This window comes from Tympanuchus pallidicinctus, unplaced genomic scaffold (genome assembly GCF_026119805.1).
Source record: "Tympanuchus pallidicinctus isolate F22 unplaced genomic scaffold, pur_lepc_1.0 scaffold3, whole genome shotgun sequence".
Lineage (NCBI taxonomy): Eukaryota > Metazoa > Chordata > Aves > Galliformes > Phasianidae > Tympanuchus > Tympanuchus pallidicinctus.
Window position 1 is genome coordinate 44276978 of NW_026294747.1, and position 16923 is coordinate 44293900.

The 16923-nt window shown below is 38.0% G+C and overlaps 1 protein-coding gene across 3 annotated transcripts in view; it reads right to left on the minus strand.

Annotated features, from left to right (window-relative positions):
- The window catches only part of BTBD7 (BTB domain containing 7), a 51546-nt gene that overhangs the window by 12409 nt on the left and 22214 nt on the right, over positions 1-16923 (minus strand). For all 3 annotated transcript variants that reach the window (XM_052693623.1, XM_052693625.1, XM_052693624.1), the window contains exons 3-7: positions 15071-16150; positions 3480-3688; positions 2277-2352; positions 458-618; positions 92-235 (exon numbers count right to left, since the gene is read on the minus strand). In XM_052693623.1, the coding sequence (XP_052549583.1) occupies positions 92-235; positions 458-618; positions 2277-2352; positions 3480-3688; positions 15071-16150 (1670 nt within the window). The remainder of the gene's footprint in view (positions 1-91; positions 236-457; positions 619-2276; positions 2353-3479; positions 3689-15070; positions 16151-16923) is intronic.

Below are 16923 nucleotides of genomic sequence, written 5' to 3' on the forward strand. Positions count from 1 at the left end.
AAAGAAAGACAAAACACACCAAATTTTTCCCTGTTTACAGAACCCCCTGATGACTTCAGTGTAACAACAGCCAAATATTGATGATTATTACCTTAGCTTCCTCCACATACGGTGAGAACAGTCTCGGCCGCACATATATTCCAGCATTTTTTTGTCTCAGCCAGGCATTCGACTTTCCACCTTCTGATGTTGGTAGCATGTCTGAAGGAGGAGTACTAATCAGGCCTCTCTTCATCTTGAAGAATGGAGACAAAATTTAATGTTTTACTTAAAAGAAAGAACTTGAAAGAATCCCTACACCACTGGTTTTTTTTTTTGTTGTTATTTTTTGTTTTAGTTTTCTGACAGATCTGAAGTACAAAAAAATGCAAAAATCCATGTAACCTTGCATAGACTTCTGTAGAATCCAATATACAAAGAAATCAGAGATGATACTTGTACGAGATGACTGACTTACTGCATCACTCAGTACTTCACTGCTCATGGGTAAGATGTGCTCTATGCGGACAAAAGGTAAAAGTGGAGACAGGATCTCTCTCAGCTCCTCAATGTCAAGATCTCTTCTCTTCACACCTCTTTTATTCACACTGTGAGCAGTACCACTCAGTAAATTAGGCTCTGCGGAAAAGAACAAAAAATAGTTATTTTATACAAGAAAAATGTTCAGATAAGAAATCATAAGTTATGGGGCTTATAGGAAGTTACAGAAAATTTAGAAAAAGCAGCATTTCTCAGTATTGTCCCACAAAAGTGGTTCACACATTAAAATTTGATACAAAGCATCAGCAGAGTCAGGTTATATGACCGCTGGCCATTTGTATAGCTGTCATGTTCAGTGTGTAAGCCTGGAAGAAACACAAGAGTAGCATTTGTGTTCCATGTTCACAAAGCTTTACCTAGAGCTATGCTATAAAAAAGTTTGTGTCTTGCTGCAGTTCCCCCCGTGACACTCTTCTGCAGTGCCTTCCTTCTTCAGAAACCAATTTCCTACAAATCAAAGCCTGAAGAGACTGCTGGGATAAATTATTCCAGCCTCAAAGGAATAAACACTCTAGTAACTGCAGTGTCACAACCACTTAAACTGCTCTCAAGTTCATAAGCCATCAATTTATACCAGGAGTGGAATATCTTTCTGAAGACTGCATAATGATACCATATGACATTCTGGGATCTTCTTTCCCCAAGTAACTACCTACTTTTACCTGTATTTTAAGTATTGTGCCCAATCTGAACTTGACTAACTTCAGTCTGTGAGGAAACTTGTCAAACATTCCCCATTCAGTACAGGCAGCCCAAGTTCAGGCCATATTTTTACTGCTTTCCAATATTTGACTGATATCACCACATTCACAGTTGCAAGTGTCTTGCATTTAAATAAAACCATGGGACTACATTTGGGCCCTGTCTGACAGAATTTGACAGATTTTATTTCTGCTTTTGTTCATCACATCATCCAATGATCCCAGGAAATAGAATGAGCTATTTACTTAATGATCATCACAGAGCAGGAAGCTGCACAATTACTCCAAACAAGCAGCTATGCCACCATTTCAGTCAGCTTAACTTGCTCCATTACGTTCCAACACGCATAAATCAAACACATAAAATTTTGTTTCAAAAACAGAATTCTAGTACTTAAGTCACTAAAAATCACAACATTTAACTCTTTTTGTTGTTGTTCTTGCATCTCATCCAACATCCATGACAAAACAGTTGTACTGCAAGCAGTAACAGCAGATTTCAAAAACACAGTAAGCCACAACCATCTTATTCCCCATTCCTTCTCAGGTAGGTAGGATAGATTGCTCATAATCTGTGAGGCTTTCATTATCTCTAAGGATGAATACTTTGTAACTTCTCTGGGCAACCTGTTGCACTGACTCTTCTTTGCAGTAGGAAAAAAAAAAAAAAAAAAAAGAAGGGAATTAATGCCTCATGGCAGCCACTGAAAGGATGAGAGGCAAAGAAAAAAGCATGGCTGTATTTTCTTACTGTCATAAGACATGTCAGACATTGCTAAGATTCCCCCTAAGCCCATTCTTCTTCAGATTGAGTTACTTCAGCTCCTTCAGAACATCTACGCTTTCTTTTTTTTCTCTAGAGGACAATTTACCCTTTTCAAAAGATTCTTGTGCTCATCTAGTTTTGACTACACTACGAGCAGCACAGATTTCTCAGCTTCAAAATTTTCTTAGATTACAGATTACCCAGAATAAGGGTTTAGAAACATTATGGTTTATTTGGTTTGACAGCACATGGCTGAAAAGCATCCTCACCTCGGTCTGCTATTCTCTTCATCAACTGGTGTTCTCCCCATTTAATTAGATATTTTAGAATATCTTGTTCACTTGCCTGGGAGAAAGAGAAAGTCAGCAATCCACATATGATCAGTTTAAATGACACAGATACAAACCTCTCATAGTTAAAAAGAAACAACTGTAGCAAAATAAGCGTTTTATGTCTCCTAATAGTACTTGTTCTAAACATTTCAAGGAGCACTACTGATATATCACCACTCTGATTCCTACATTTAGGTCAGTTACTGAATCCTTAGGAAGAAGAATTAGTATTACATCCAAACGACAGATTCAAAAGGGGCAATTCCAACACTGGGCATTGTTTAGACCTTCTACTTAATGTTACAAATTCAGTATCTGCACAGCCTGAGAAGTTATAGTAACTAAAATCAACTACATGATGACCTCAAGCATATGCTAGTCAAAGAACAAATGTAGAGGAAAAACTAACATAGACAATTAAGTTTGTTTTCTAACAAATAATTTTAAATAACCTCTAACACTCCATACTTTAAAAAGCAAGACTAGGACAGATAGAATTTAATGGGTCTAATATTGTTTATGCTGTATTTGGTAGCCATCATTAAAGATATATTCACCGAGGAGGTGGCAGCAAAAAAATCCCCACAAGCTTTCCATTGGTCAGTATGGTTTGCTCTCCCTAAACCCACACTCACTGAAGGAACATTACAAAGCAAAAAGAAAAAAACAAATTGATTCCACAGTGCCTGTCAGATAAGACATTTTTGTATCCTCACTAAAAAAAAAAGACAACAAAAACCCTTCTGAATTTATTAGCTCTCACTGCCTCTAACTAGGATATATATTGCAGCAGTATAAGTATTATGACTACATAATAATCATTTCTTTTCAATAAAACACTTGAACATGCAAGGAAATGTTAAGTTCACAAAAGCTTTATTTAAAATAATTTGCATCTGTTTCTAAGCTATTACCAACACTTTAAGTAACAGCATATACCATCAGCTTGGGTTGTGTGACAAGCCAAGAACAAAATAGTTTTCTTATTCACTACTTCAATTTTGTGTTTTACTTCTTAAAAAGTAGTGCTTATGTACAAAGCTTCTGACTACAATCTAAGGCTACTCACAATTGCTTCTGGCAGGGGCACAACATATCCTGCTTCAAGCAGAACCAGCTATATTCTGAACTGCAGGTTACCTGTAAATAGTCAGACTGAATAGCTGTAAGCAGGTGGTCCTTGCTTAGTTCATAGAAGACATCTGAAGTCATGACCTGGGTAAATTCCTCACAGAGGAAATGCAGTGCTTGACGATGAACCCACTTCGAACCGTATGGCTGAGAACTCCACTTCAAAATGGCAATTAAGGTGTCTAGAGAGATGCTCTCAGCAATAATATCTTCACAGCCTAGGAAACAAAAGCAAAGCAAAACAAATCAATATAGCTGTTATAGAGTCACTTAGATCCTGAAGTATCAAAATACGTAATATAAAGGAGTACATGACTCCCATCACAGTTAAAGTGAGAATAAAACCAGAAGTGCCCTACAGACCAAGGTCTGCAAACAAGGTTAAGTTCTGACTGAATTTTTAACTGAGGTTTAGGATTCTGTTTGGTCATTTACCTTTTGTAGCCACAAGAAACGCTCCTTCTACTGGCATGCCAAGGTGAATGTCTGAAAGCTATTTCAACCACACTAGAAGGCCCTTTGATTAACACACATTAAACACACTGTGTTTAATTCATTTTAAAATTGCAGGTTTGAATGCAAGCAATTACTAGTTACAGCATATTCAGAAAAGGCACAAAAGCTCTAATACAGGTGGGATTTTTTGCTGGAGTCACTTTTCACGTGGACTGTGAGACAGATTGTGCAGAGGATCAGAAGCAAGAGCTGTGAGGTACTGCTTATACGCAGCTCCTCAGCACAGCACGAGGGCAGTAAAGCGTAGTTTTCTGACTAGCAGTAAAGGCAGGAAGCAGTGAGCATCTGCTTTAGGCCATCATCTGGCAAAGCCAGAGGGGTGCCAGGACAGAGAGCACCTCTTCAGAGATGGAACAAGAGAGAAAGCGTGCGAGGAGCAGGTGCTCTGCCTTGGGCCAAGCCTGCTACAGCTTCTCTGGGCTTCTGCTGCATTAGAATTTACTCTTTTGCAGAGTATGTGTCTTCTGAAGAGAAGGACATGGTATTTTTCCATTCTGAGAAACAGTGGAATAGATTCAGGATCACTGAGAGGAAACACTGCAAGAGGGCTGAAAATGCAGGGAGCTGGGATTGCCCTGCTCACAGACTGTACCACAGTGCCGATTTCATTTCTACATCTGGCTTACATACTCACACAATGTGAGTTCTATTTGCACTATACAGCAATTTGAGAGAAATTCTACTATACAATTAGACATTCCAGCCTCAATCCACTATAGACACAAAATGATAGCTGTGCTCATGCCCACGAGAGGTCCCTGGATGGCTGACAGCAGAATGCTTACACTGCAATTATTTTACTTATAAGCTATCATTTTTAATATCCTTGTAGCAGACGGGGAAAAAAACTGACTTATTTACAGAAATGTAGCTCCTTACCAAGCATTTGGATGAAGAAAGCAATGTATGTTTAATGTAGCAATCTTTTTGTCAACACAAAGACCAAACAGACACTCCTGGTGCTACAGATTTTGAACTGCTTCCTTACAAAAAACATCAACTAATAGAATAAAAAACAAAGTCTTTCTTCTCTTCTTAGGTCAGCACATTAAGTTTTGACTCTCTCTCTTGCAACTAACAGTGTGAATGAGGCATCACTGTGAGTAACGAATGTGCTGTGGAAGACTGCAGGAGCACAGCAACTGAAATGGGAAGCTTAAGCAGCAAAGGAAAGGTGGTAACAGAAAGTGCCAGTTAAAACAAAAAGGATATTACAAATTCACCTGTCCTATTAAATATGAGCATTTCTACTCCACACTGTAACAGCCAGCATGTTAATTACAAGAATATTCCAATGTTTATTTTCCTGAACTTGCAAGTACAAAACACAGTGACTGTAGTAAATACAATCAATACTCAGTGAGAGTGCTTGCAACAAGTTTCATCAATATGTCTGAACAAATACAGTTTCAAACACAGTTTTTATTTATTTTCAAGTAAATTTATGGCACTACTGTCCCCCAACAGTAATATAATTTAGCCAAGTTTATAACCAAAAAAGCTTTCCTCAACAAGCACTTGGAATGATTCATACTTCTATGCACCTAATATGTCTCAGATAAGACCATACGTATCAATGAAGCCACCAACAAAAAAATTAAAGGAAGCATATACACTCGTAGAAGATGTATTAAAAGTATCATTATGCTATTAATTCCATTTTAGACTCTCCATTTGTCTTTTGTTTTTCCCCGCCTCCAAGGGAAATAAGTTGAAACAATTCATACACACCTGTTTTATCCTTTACCATTACTGAAGTAATGCAGAATTACCTCTTACCATCAGGTCACACATTTTAACTAAGAAAAAGAAGGACAGATTCCTTACTATGTGTGTTGGCCTCTAAACTTCATAGCAAGAACCAGCCTACAGTGAGCTGTGAACTTGCAGCATTACTTGTTTAGAGGAACCTGGACCATCAACCTAATCAGCACTGGCCTGGATGAGAAAAGAGGATCAGAACCACTCTCCAAAACGCATTACTTGTTTTTTTGGTATAAGTCAGAGAAATGCCCCTTTTCAAAGGTGCAAATCCTCCAGAAGCCTAATGAGTATTGTATTCTGAATTCTTAAAAAAATTCTCTTCAAGAACATGCAAACTAGTGTTTAAAAAAAAGTTACTTTGAAAATAAGCCCAAAAAACTTCAGCACGTCAAAAATATGAGCAAATGAAATCTGGAAGCTTTCCATTTCAGAATCCATTTCTGCTTACATTTTTACTTGCACCATTTATGACTGACATTGCACTGAATTGTGCTGTCCCCACCTCACCCACACCCCAACCCTCTTATTCACCCTTTTGGAGCTCTGAAGATTGGAAAACATTACGTTTGCAACAAACTTGCCAAGGCCAACAAAGCTAACCTTCCCCTGCAGTGCCCAGTTACAGTAGTAAGAGCTAACTTCTCTAAATAAGAAACATACAGTTGTTTGAAAGGCCACTTGTTGTGTCTCATTCAACTAAAATCCTATCCCAATTTCTTGCACATTCTAATTATTCTGCTTGCATACAGCCTGGTTTCAGCAGCTGATTACATCCCCTGAATTCAGAAAGCTGATTACATCTAAGGATTGTTTCATTTCAAAGGCAATACATAGATTTATTCACTGAAATCAGACAAGAGAAAACTTGAACTGTAAGCACAATGAGCCTTATCCCAAAGTCTTTCATGCCATTTCTTCATCCAGTACTTATTTTAGGATAGCTGCTCTTGTTGCAAAGAGAGAAAGCCACGTATCCATGGAAAGACAGTTCCGAGGATCCAAGTTCTATGATTTATAGAACCAGAGCATCAGCTTGGTCTCAATTCTTCCAAGAAGTCTTATTGTACAATTACCAGCAGAATGACATCAGATGAAAAGCTCATTTAGGATAACTAGTAAATGGAACAGTCCTTTTCCAAAGTACTTCTATAAATGCATCAGAACAGTGGGTATAAGTATTTCTTCTGAAGCAAGATGAGGTAAAAGAAAAGCGTTTTTCTGAACACCTAAATAAATTAGGACAACTCAATTTTGGCCATGGAAGGAATACAATCTTTCTTTTTCTGTGACCAACTTTAAGATTCAGACATTTGGCAAAAAAGCCACCAAATAGCCACAATATTGTTCCCTACAGCAGAATAGAGTATTTTTTTCCTATGAGCACTGTTTCATAACTTTCAGGCAGCAACAGCTGTTCCAAGATTTATTAGCAGTGTCCCCAAGTGCTCTACCACAAGCTTCTCTGACCATCAGTATATTTCAAAGATTCTGCTTGGAGTCTGGAGAAATGAAAGATGACCTTTATCACATTTTGGACAAATTAGTTTATTTCACACCCTCTTTATGCTGAATGCCAATAGCCTTAGGTCCTGCCTGCAAACAAGTTCTGTTTCTCCAGTTCCCTCTCACATGTTCTACAGCCCTTGCAAGCAGAAACAGCTTGAGCCCACGTTCACCGTACTAACCAGTAGCCTGGATCTCGTCAAGGCAGTTGACAAACCCACTGAACAAACGAAATGCCCTCAACAGTGTACAAAAGCAGGATTAAGCAAAGATTTTGCTAATTAAACCTAACAGTTTTGTAAGTCATTTTGCGGTAGAAACCTTTCCCCTTAAACTCATACATACCACACCAAGAGAAATAGAAATAAGAATTCATCTTGACAATGAAAAAGGGTCTAGATGTTATTAAATAGTTTCTAAATTTTGTCACGTTAGAAGAGACCATGCACCAGGGATCCATGATTTTGAATCCGCTAGCACACAAAAAACAGTCTGAAGTCATGATATACAGCTTGTCTGGAGTACCACGTATTTAAAAGCTGCAAAGAAGCACTTTCCAACCATCATCCTTGCAGTTCTAACCAAGTGTTTGGTGCAAACAGAAACGAGAAAGGAGAAAGACATTTAGCCTCCTTCCTGCATCTTAGAAACCCAAGGATGCAAATGTGACCTGTACTTTTAGAAGAAAAGTCCTTAGAAGGAAGCTCACACATGTAGGATGTTTAAACAGTCACAAACGCTAACCTCGTCATACAGCTGAACTGGACCAGACTGTCCTCCTCTTATACTCTACACCCCCTGTTCTTGTGTCACAGCACTACTCAGGTAGCTACACAGTCTACTACCCAACTCCATTCTGTCAAATTTGATTCCACGTTAGGGTTTGTGCAACCAGGTGTTTTATTATTTTATTACCAGCATAAGAAACTGGACCAAGGAGACCAAAGTGGGCAGCACAGTAGTAGCAACCCTCTTGTGGCAGCCAAAAACGGTTTAAATCTGTTTTGGATATAAGTGATCTCAGAATTCAAGACACAGCAATACAAGTATCACCCACAAAACCAGTAAGAGCAAAGCAGAAGAGTTCGGTTAAAAACTGTTTCCAGTCTGTACCATTATCTCCCATAAGCAGCAGTGTAACAACCTGTACTTTACCATAATTGCACTGTGGACCCACTGTTTATCCAGCAGTTACAAAGCAAGATAGTTTCAGCAGGTTGACTTTGCCAGCAGATTACTTTCATCTCATTTTAGATTTTTCAGTTTGAAGCAGAACACTACAATTCCGAGCAGCTAGAAATCTCTAGCCCTCCTTCAAAAGAGCATGGTGCTGCCAGGAGAGAATATTAACAGACGCCAAGCCTTGTAGGTGCATTTTATCCCTTCCCACTTTCTGACACTGACACAAATAAGTTTTAGCTTCTCAGAGGTGAAAAACACCACAAGTGTTGTGCAGAAGATAAAACTGAAGCAGCCCTGGACATCAAGGAGTCTAAGGACATAAGCACTCAAACAATTCTGAAATACATTCAGCACCTCTTTCAAGCTACTTTAATCCTTCCACTGATTTTTCTAAACACAAAGTAATTTAAAACATTTGTGTATTCTGTCTTTGAGAAGCTAAATTCAAAGTACACCTATTACAGATCTGTTAATGCATGCTGCACTGTTATTTGCCAAGTTCAAATATGGAGCCAGCAGCACTTTAAAGCACTTCAGATCATTAAAACAACAACAAAACACGAATGGAAGGTTAAGCAGCATTTTGTGTCATGCTAGCCTTCTTCACACTGGGAACATTCAATAAATGGTGTAAATTCTAACACAGCATATTATCCATCTGTTTGAAATAATAAATTCTAGAGCAGATGAAAACAATGCAACCTGTATAACTTAAAAATATTTTATAGCGTTGCAATGAATTATATAGCTGTTAGTTCATCTGAGATGTTAACAAAAGGATTTTCGAAGTTACAAGCTTAGCCAGAAATTTAAGATACTTCATACATGCTTAAGGCATTCAAAATCCATTGCAAAATTCTTTCTAATGCTTTCTCTCCCAAACAATGCAAATCAATTCACTCTCCTGCTCCTACCATAAGCACAGCATACAGATTTAGGAAGCCCAAAATCTGCATTTACATCTTTGGCAGCCAGTTGATAACAGCCCTGGACTGAGCGTCAGCATTCCTTAAGCAGCACATTCAGCAGCAGGCAGCTTAGCTACATCAGCTTAAGCAGAAAACAATCGTGGGACAGAAGCAAACGTTGCCAATTTATCCAATAAATTGGAGAGAGAAATTTAACACGGAGACAATGAAAGGCAGGGGAAGAAAGAGCTGATGTTCAGCAGGGCTGCTACCAGCCACCAGCAGTCAGCATTTTAGCTGAATACTTCTAGAAAACAGGTGACTGAAATGAAAGATGGAAAACAGGTGATCAAACTTGTTTCACTGCAAGAAATTGTTTGCAACATCACAATTATACGCCCAATTGCAACTCTGATTGCACCACTGGGTAAAATTCTTTCTTTACATATAGCTCTAGCACGTAACAATACCGTAAGAAAGACTTTCTACTTCCTGATCTCTCTCATCTTCATTTTCTTAACATAAAATTTAAGTAGTAATTTCAGACTTGAGCACAAGCGAATCATGTTAAGAAAGTAACAGGTCAGATATATGATAATATTTACTTAATTATACCCTGTTTCTTTTATAGTTTAAAGTGCCAGACTAGATCCTTTGAGAATTCATACTGCACTTAACTGACATACTTGCTATAACCTTCCCACAATACATTTGTGCGTATTTAATACTGTTACTGTGGGCTTTCTGGTGCTCCAGTATTTCAGTCCTGCTGAGATCAAGGGTACTTTTGATGTCAGATGGTATCAGCCTCTAGATCAAAGACTGTGCTACTAAATATGACTTTATTTTAAAGTGTATTCTCACTCTTGTCAAGAATAAAGAAAATACCTAAAAATAAAAGGAAGGAAATGCGTAGTTAAAAGCCTGGGTTCGTGTTATTTTTTACTTTGTGCTAATTTAGAAAACTTTCTGGCATTTTCTTTTACCTTACTATTCCCAGGCACGACTACTGCTGTAGGAATCTGCAACAGAAAAGTCATATTGTGCCACCACCTTAACAGGACTACTCATGACAGTAAGCAACAGGGCCAAGATTCGTACATTCAGCATAGATAACCAACAGTTAAGATACTTGAGTCAAACTTCTCTGAAACTGCAGTGGATGTGGCAGCACAGCAAAGCCAGAAGGGGAGATTGTTTTCACCACGCGCAGCAAACAGAATTAGGGAAGTGGTCCAGTTTTAATAACGGTGCTATTGAAGAGGAAGGGATAAGTGATTTTACATCTGATTTTGTGAGCCAGTGCATTGGAACAATCACCAGTACAGTCTCAGAGTGCAGCAAGGTAACAAGTAGAGAGAAAAGAAATAAAACAGGATGAACAGCAACGTTCTCCTGAGGGATGTGATTGAGCATCCTGAAAAAGGCTCCAATCCTCACAGTCTCTGCAAAAGCAGTAAAGAGCTTTACTTTTTGATAGTTAAATACTACAGAACCTCTAATAACAGTTTCTGGGTTATTAGCAAAATGTGTTTTGCTAAGATCAGATCTAGAAATTAAATATCCTTGCTGATTAGTTCATTTATTCACATTAGTTTGTTTTCAGTTTCCTTTGTAAGATAAACGATCTGTTTAAGCTGATCATTAAGTCAAGGTGAAGCCAAAAGAAATTTTAAACAATCTTGCTTTACTTTGACAGTAAAAACTCTTAGCACATAGCCAAATCATCATGACTTAATCACAGGGAAACTATTAAAACACACCTTTATCACTGTTAGGAGCAAGAAGATTTCACATAGAGTCAAAGCTGATGCTAAAACTGATGAAAAATGACATCTGGATACTTACAAAGTAATCTGCAGTCAAATGAAACTAAAATTGCTTAGAATAAATTAAAAAAAAAAAAGTTGATCAAGTTTAAAATACATCAACTTTACTTAATGCTCAACTACAAGCATCCAGCCAAAACTGGGTTACAGTGAGTAAAATGAGTTGTAAAGAACATCCAGACTTGCATATATTGAGACCCAAATATTTTCCAGGAAACCAGGGAAACAAGCTTTAGCACATTTAGAATTGGCTAGCTTGAGTAAGCCTAATCGAAAATTTGAGCTAGGGAACATGTAGAAATCTAGAGAAGAAACTTAAGACTTTTTATTAAATTAGCTACTGCAAAAGCTGACCGATCATACTGGTGACAGACCTTGGGTCAAACTGGGTGCCTGCAGCACAGAGTAGAAAAGCACTATCAGAGGACCAAGATGAGAGACTTCATGAGAACTGCCTGCTCAGTGGACTCCAACAACTAACTACGCAATTTTACCTCTTATAGCATCATCTGTGTAGCGTCTAGAAGTCAGATGTCTGAGTTACAGCTTCTAGCACAAAGTATGCTAGCTATAACACCGGGAATGAGAGGGACACTACTGAGATGAAGATTCATCTCCTCACATTAATTACAACTCTTACAGTATTACAGTATTACAACTCTTAAGGGAGAACAAGATGCTAGAATACATGCTGAAATGCTGATGCTGAAATAAGAAAGGAGGAACAGCTTTAAACTGCTGACAGCAGTGATTAGACAGCCAAGTGCGGGCATACAGTTTTTCCTGATCAAATAAGCGTCCTTTTAATTTCAATTATAAGACTATAATAACAATTCTTTACTTTTCAATAGCAATGATCTAAACATGAACTCATCAAATGAAGTATGAAACTACTGGATACCGACTTCACTGCCACATACAGATTTCCTACAGACTGCTTGCTGCTTTTTCTTGTAGCTACCTAACACAGCACTCACCTGTAACATTGTATTTAGTTAACAAATGGAATCTCAGTGACTGTAAGGGTGGATAGGTAGGCAAAATGGCCCGAATTTACTACCATTGTATAACATACTAAGTTTTGATCCTTCCCCACTTTTACTGTGCTTCTCCCCAAGGGATAACAAGTCTCTCACCCCCTTACCATCACATACTTAACCAAGCTCCAGAAACCGGCAGGTGCTAATGCAGCTGCACTAGCATCCCTTAAGGTGAGGAAAAACCCTTCAGCTAGAAAAAATTAACACCTTGTTAGCACTGGTTCATACAATGTATTTTAAGGCAGCATCAACTGATCTTGCATTAATGGAGAGTACTGAGTTAGGACACACTGATTGGTTTTGAGAGAAGTTACACTGCTTCTTCAGAACACCTTCAAATTTCTCAGTTGCTCCAGTTCAGATTTCCAGTCTGAGAGAATTATACTCTGTTCATTTATGAAACAGTGCATAACTATTCAGCATCTCAGTGCAGGTTTCATTCACAGTTTAATTCCCTCATTAATATTCCCCCAGCACACTAATCCTTTTAGCACTTATGTAAGGGCATGCACCAAAATAATCAGATACTGAGAAACTGTACGTTTACATCACGTTCCATTTCAACTCATTTTCCTTTTCTTGCTTTCAGTTGATCTACAAATACCCTGCTCTCAAGTAGTATGAATTCATATTGTATAGGAATGAATCTAACATTATTTCCTCTACAGTAAAATTTTTGCCACTTCCACACTTCATTTAAACACCGCGTTTCTAGGTAAACAACAAAAATCAAGTTTAAGAACATTCTCATTCCTGTGGCAGCATACCTCAGAACAAATCTCCTCTGTTTCCTGACAGCTTTATTTCAGCAGGATTATTTCAACTTCCAGCATCATGTGAAAATTAGTTTCCTAACACCAGCCTCAAGGGAATATACAAGTTACTGATTAGTTCCCCACATCCTCTATAATTCACAGTTTGATACAGCTCTTAGGAAAACCCACTGTTAGGCTGAAGTAACAGAGTATGACCTATTTCTGCAGTGTTAACACAGTATTCCATTTAATAGCTAGAAGTTGTAAACATCTACTGTAAACAGTTATTTTCTTTAACTAGCTCAAGCAAATCCCATTTTTTTCCTCAGTTATTCTCAGTTTCTCACCTCAAAAGTAAAACTAACATTCCCTACCACCAAGGTCAGAAGTCAGAAGCAACTGCAACTCCCATTACATATATTATATCTACTAAGTTGTCTGAACACCAACAGGTGAAAGAGCAAAGCACCACAGGAGGCATTAGCTCACCAGTCAGTGCTTTGCAGACTCTGCAACTCGCCAGCCCTTACGTGCAGGAATCAACTTTCCAAGAGTTGAGAGTCCCTCAGTATTAGTACAGTTAAATCTTAAACGTCACCTTCAATCAGCAAGACTGAAGGCTTGGTGTACCTCCTTTGACACAAACTACAGAAGAAATAATTTAAGTTTACAGCTTGTCAACATGCAAGATCACTTAGTATCAACACTAAATAATTCCTTTTCTTAAGATCTCTTGTATCCTCTGCCCCACACCTCATTTAGCCCCAGAAAAGGAATTGTAAATGAAAGCTGATAAAGATCAGAAATATCAAGACTTGCTATACATATTTGAAATATCATACTTCAATAACGATGCTCATTGCAGTTAAGAGCCCTCACATAGCATTTCTTCTGTCCCTGGAAAACACAGATGTATTATCTCCAACTCACAGATGGGAAAAATTTCTTTTCTTCAACTATGTTGCCAACCACTGACAGCAAGACTCATTATGCGTACTTACAGTGCAAATCAGTTAGAATGCAAGACTTAAACTAATGGCTTTCAAAAAGAAAACGGATGATTCTGTATTTTTTTTTTTAAACCACAAATAGAGTAAAGAACCTTATTTTCAGAAAGGAATGCACACTCTATGAGAGACTGCAGATTAAGACGCTAGCATTTTACACACTGTTCAAGCCTTCTCAATTCTTCGTGAAGACAAACACTGCAAATGATAGCTTCTGCTGATCAGGCTACAGGGTAAGCTACTCTAGAAAGAGTTTGAACTATTCAATGAGAACAGACATCACTAATTCTGCTAGTTGGGATGCTCAAAGAAATTCAGCTTTTCCCACCCTGCAGCAACAGCACCCTCAGCTAACACGCAGAATTCCAGAATGGAAGAGACACATTAATAGAGGTACATTCACAATCAGGTCAGAAACACTCCCTGGATCCCACAGACAGCTTCTATTTATACTTCCTTATTTAAATGTTAATTAAGGAAGACTACAGTTATCGTGCATTTACATTTTGAAAAGAAGAGGCACTTGAAATACGAGTGAATAGGACTCCAAGTTCCATTGCAGAAGGCTATTTTATCCGATTATGGGCACAGCACAGAGACTGAAGCAAGTGCATCTCAATTTCTTGCCATTCTTAAGCCAAGAGGTATACAAGCATAATACTCACAGTACATCCTGCCTCTACTCCTGAAGAAAGGAGATAATTACTGGAAGGCAAAACAAACAAAGACTACCCACTGACAGTTCACTGGCTGCTACATAGGTAAGAAGAAAATAGACTTGCTCAAATGGAAAAAGGCAGGAAAAAAAATATCTTTTCCTTTATTTTTTAAGCTACTGTTTGAACTACTGTGGAAGTTCACAACCTAATTACTTTCAATAATTTAACATAAACATCTTCTTGAAGAAGTTAATATCTAACCTAATTATGATTAAGCTACCCTAGTGGAAGGCATCCTTGCCCTTAGTAAGTGGGTTGGAACTAGATGATTTTTAAGGTCCCTTCCAATCCAGACCACTCTATGACTCTGTGAGCTGCAAGATAAAAAACTGTTCTAATAACATCATTTATTCCACAGAAAGGACAGTACTACCTACCTTGTGCAAGCATGTTAAACTCCAAGAACAGTGCTATGTGGTAAAGCTCCATAGCTTCTTCAGCCCTAGTCATGTTTAGCTTTCCTGCAACAAGAGCCTGAACTTCACTTAAGCTGCCCACTGAAGGGCTTGAGTGCAAAACTGAGAGGTCCACCACATCTGTATACATACAGTTCAAGATGACCTTAGCATATTTTTTTGGTATGATAGATTCATCCAATATAATTCTAGTTGGAGTTCGTAGAGTTCGGTCTGTGATCTCTTCACCAGTCCGTATTCTCCTCTGCAGCAAGTGACGAAAAAACGGTGATCGTGATGAAATAATAGCTTTGTGAGCTCTGAGCTCTTCTTCTAGACAGTTCTGACTTCCACCAAAAGTTTCAACTAAGTCAGAGTTGGAGGAGAAGCTAAGAACCACATCGTAATAGCACATGTAATCAAACAGCGCACGCATATCAACATCTAATGAATTCGGTGTTCCAAACTCTTCACTAAGCTGCACAAGAATATCAACGTTCTGGAATCTTGAATCCTCCATGCCAAACTCTCCTGTATAAAGGTAGTGTAACAAAGCTGAAAACATAGGCATATCTATGCCAGCTGTGTTAATGTCCATTATTATTTCTGCCCCATATTCTGGTGAGGAAGAAAGCAGTGTCTTAAAAAACGGACATCTTGCTGCTAATATTGCACGATGCACAGGAAAACAAGTTTCTTGAAATATTAAGTCTACATCGGTGCAATATTTGTACTGATAAAGTTCAGCCATGTCTTTTTGTAGTGTCCTGGCTTCAGGTCTTGCCAAATTAGCTTGTAGGTAAAGTTCCTTTAAGGCTGATGTCCCTTCATATTCTTCTACTAATGCATTAACATCTCTGACATCCCAGCCTGAGAGGAGCTCTCTCATCTGCTTGGCATGATCAGCAGATCGGCTGGATTTCCGACGCTTAATGAATTTCTTTTTGAGGGTGGCAAGGCCAGAGGTTTTCTTTTTCTTGTCTTGAGGTTTCTCATGGCCATGGTCAAGGCTATAGAGCTTTGATTCACAGCCATAACCTTGATGAGAATAGGATGATGTTCCTGAAAGCAAAAGAAAGGAAAATTAAACACATTTATTCCTTAAACTTAAAAGAGAGGTCTGTCATACTCAAACAGTTCATCAGAGTATCTGAAAGTTATGCAGTTTTTTCCTTCTCCTCACATCAGATCATTCAAACAATCTGAAAGCCTGAACTTGTTTTTATTATTATAAAGTTGATGTTTACTATTAAAGCTACTAAATAATCTATTATTAAAACTTGTAATTTTCTCAATTAGAAGAGCCAGGCAATGCCAATTGATGCAGTTCTGTGGCACATACATGCTTACCAAAGTAGGAAGAGAGAATTGTGCTCATAATATTACAAGTTTCATTGTATTAACTCCAGGAGAAGCAAGAAATACAGGTTTTTTTTTTTAAAGCTTATTGAAATAATACCACCCCCAACTTTCAAAGTGCTTTCCAAATCCAGTTCTTCTAACATTAAGAATAATTTTAACCAGAAAAACACACTTGGCATTAGATACCTAATACAGTAACAAGAGAAAAAATACTGCAAAACAAAGTAAGAGAATACAATACTAAAGGGTTGGGAAAATTAAATACAATAAATCAAATGCCAGTCCAAATTTTAACAACGAAACAGAAACCTTGTGCATTATCAAGTAATGCTGAAAGTTAAAACATAAAATGGACTCCTTTCACAGAGCAGTTTCCAGTTTGTGTTTGAGCTCCATTTAGGATAATAGGGAACACCTAAACCTTACTGTTGTCAAAGATTTGCTTTGAATGGAACATTATGCAATTAAAAGAA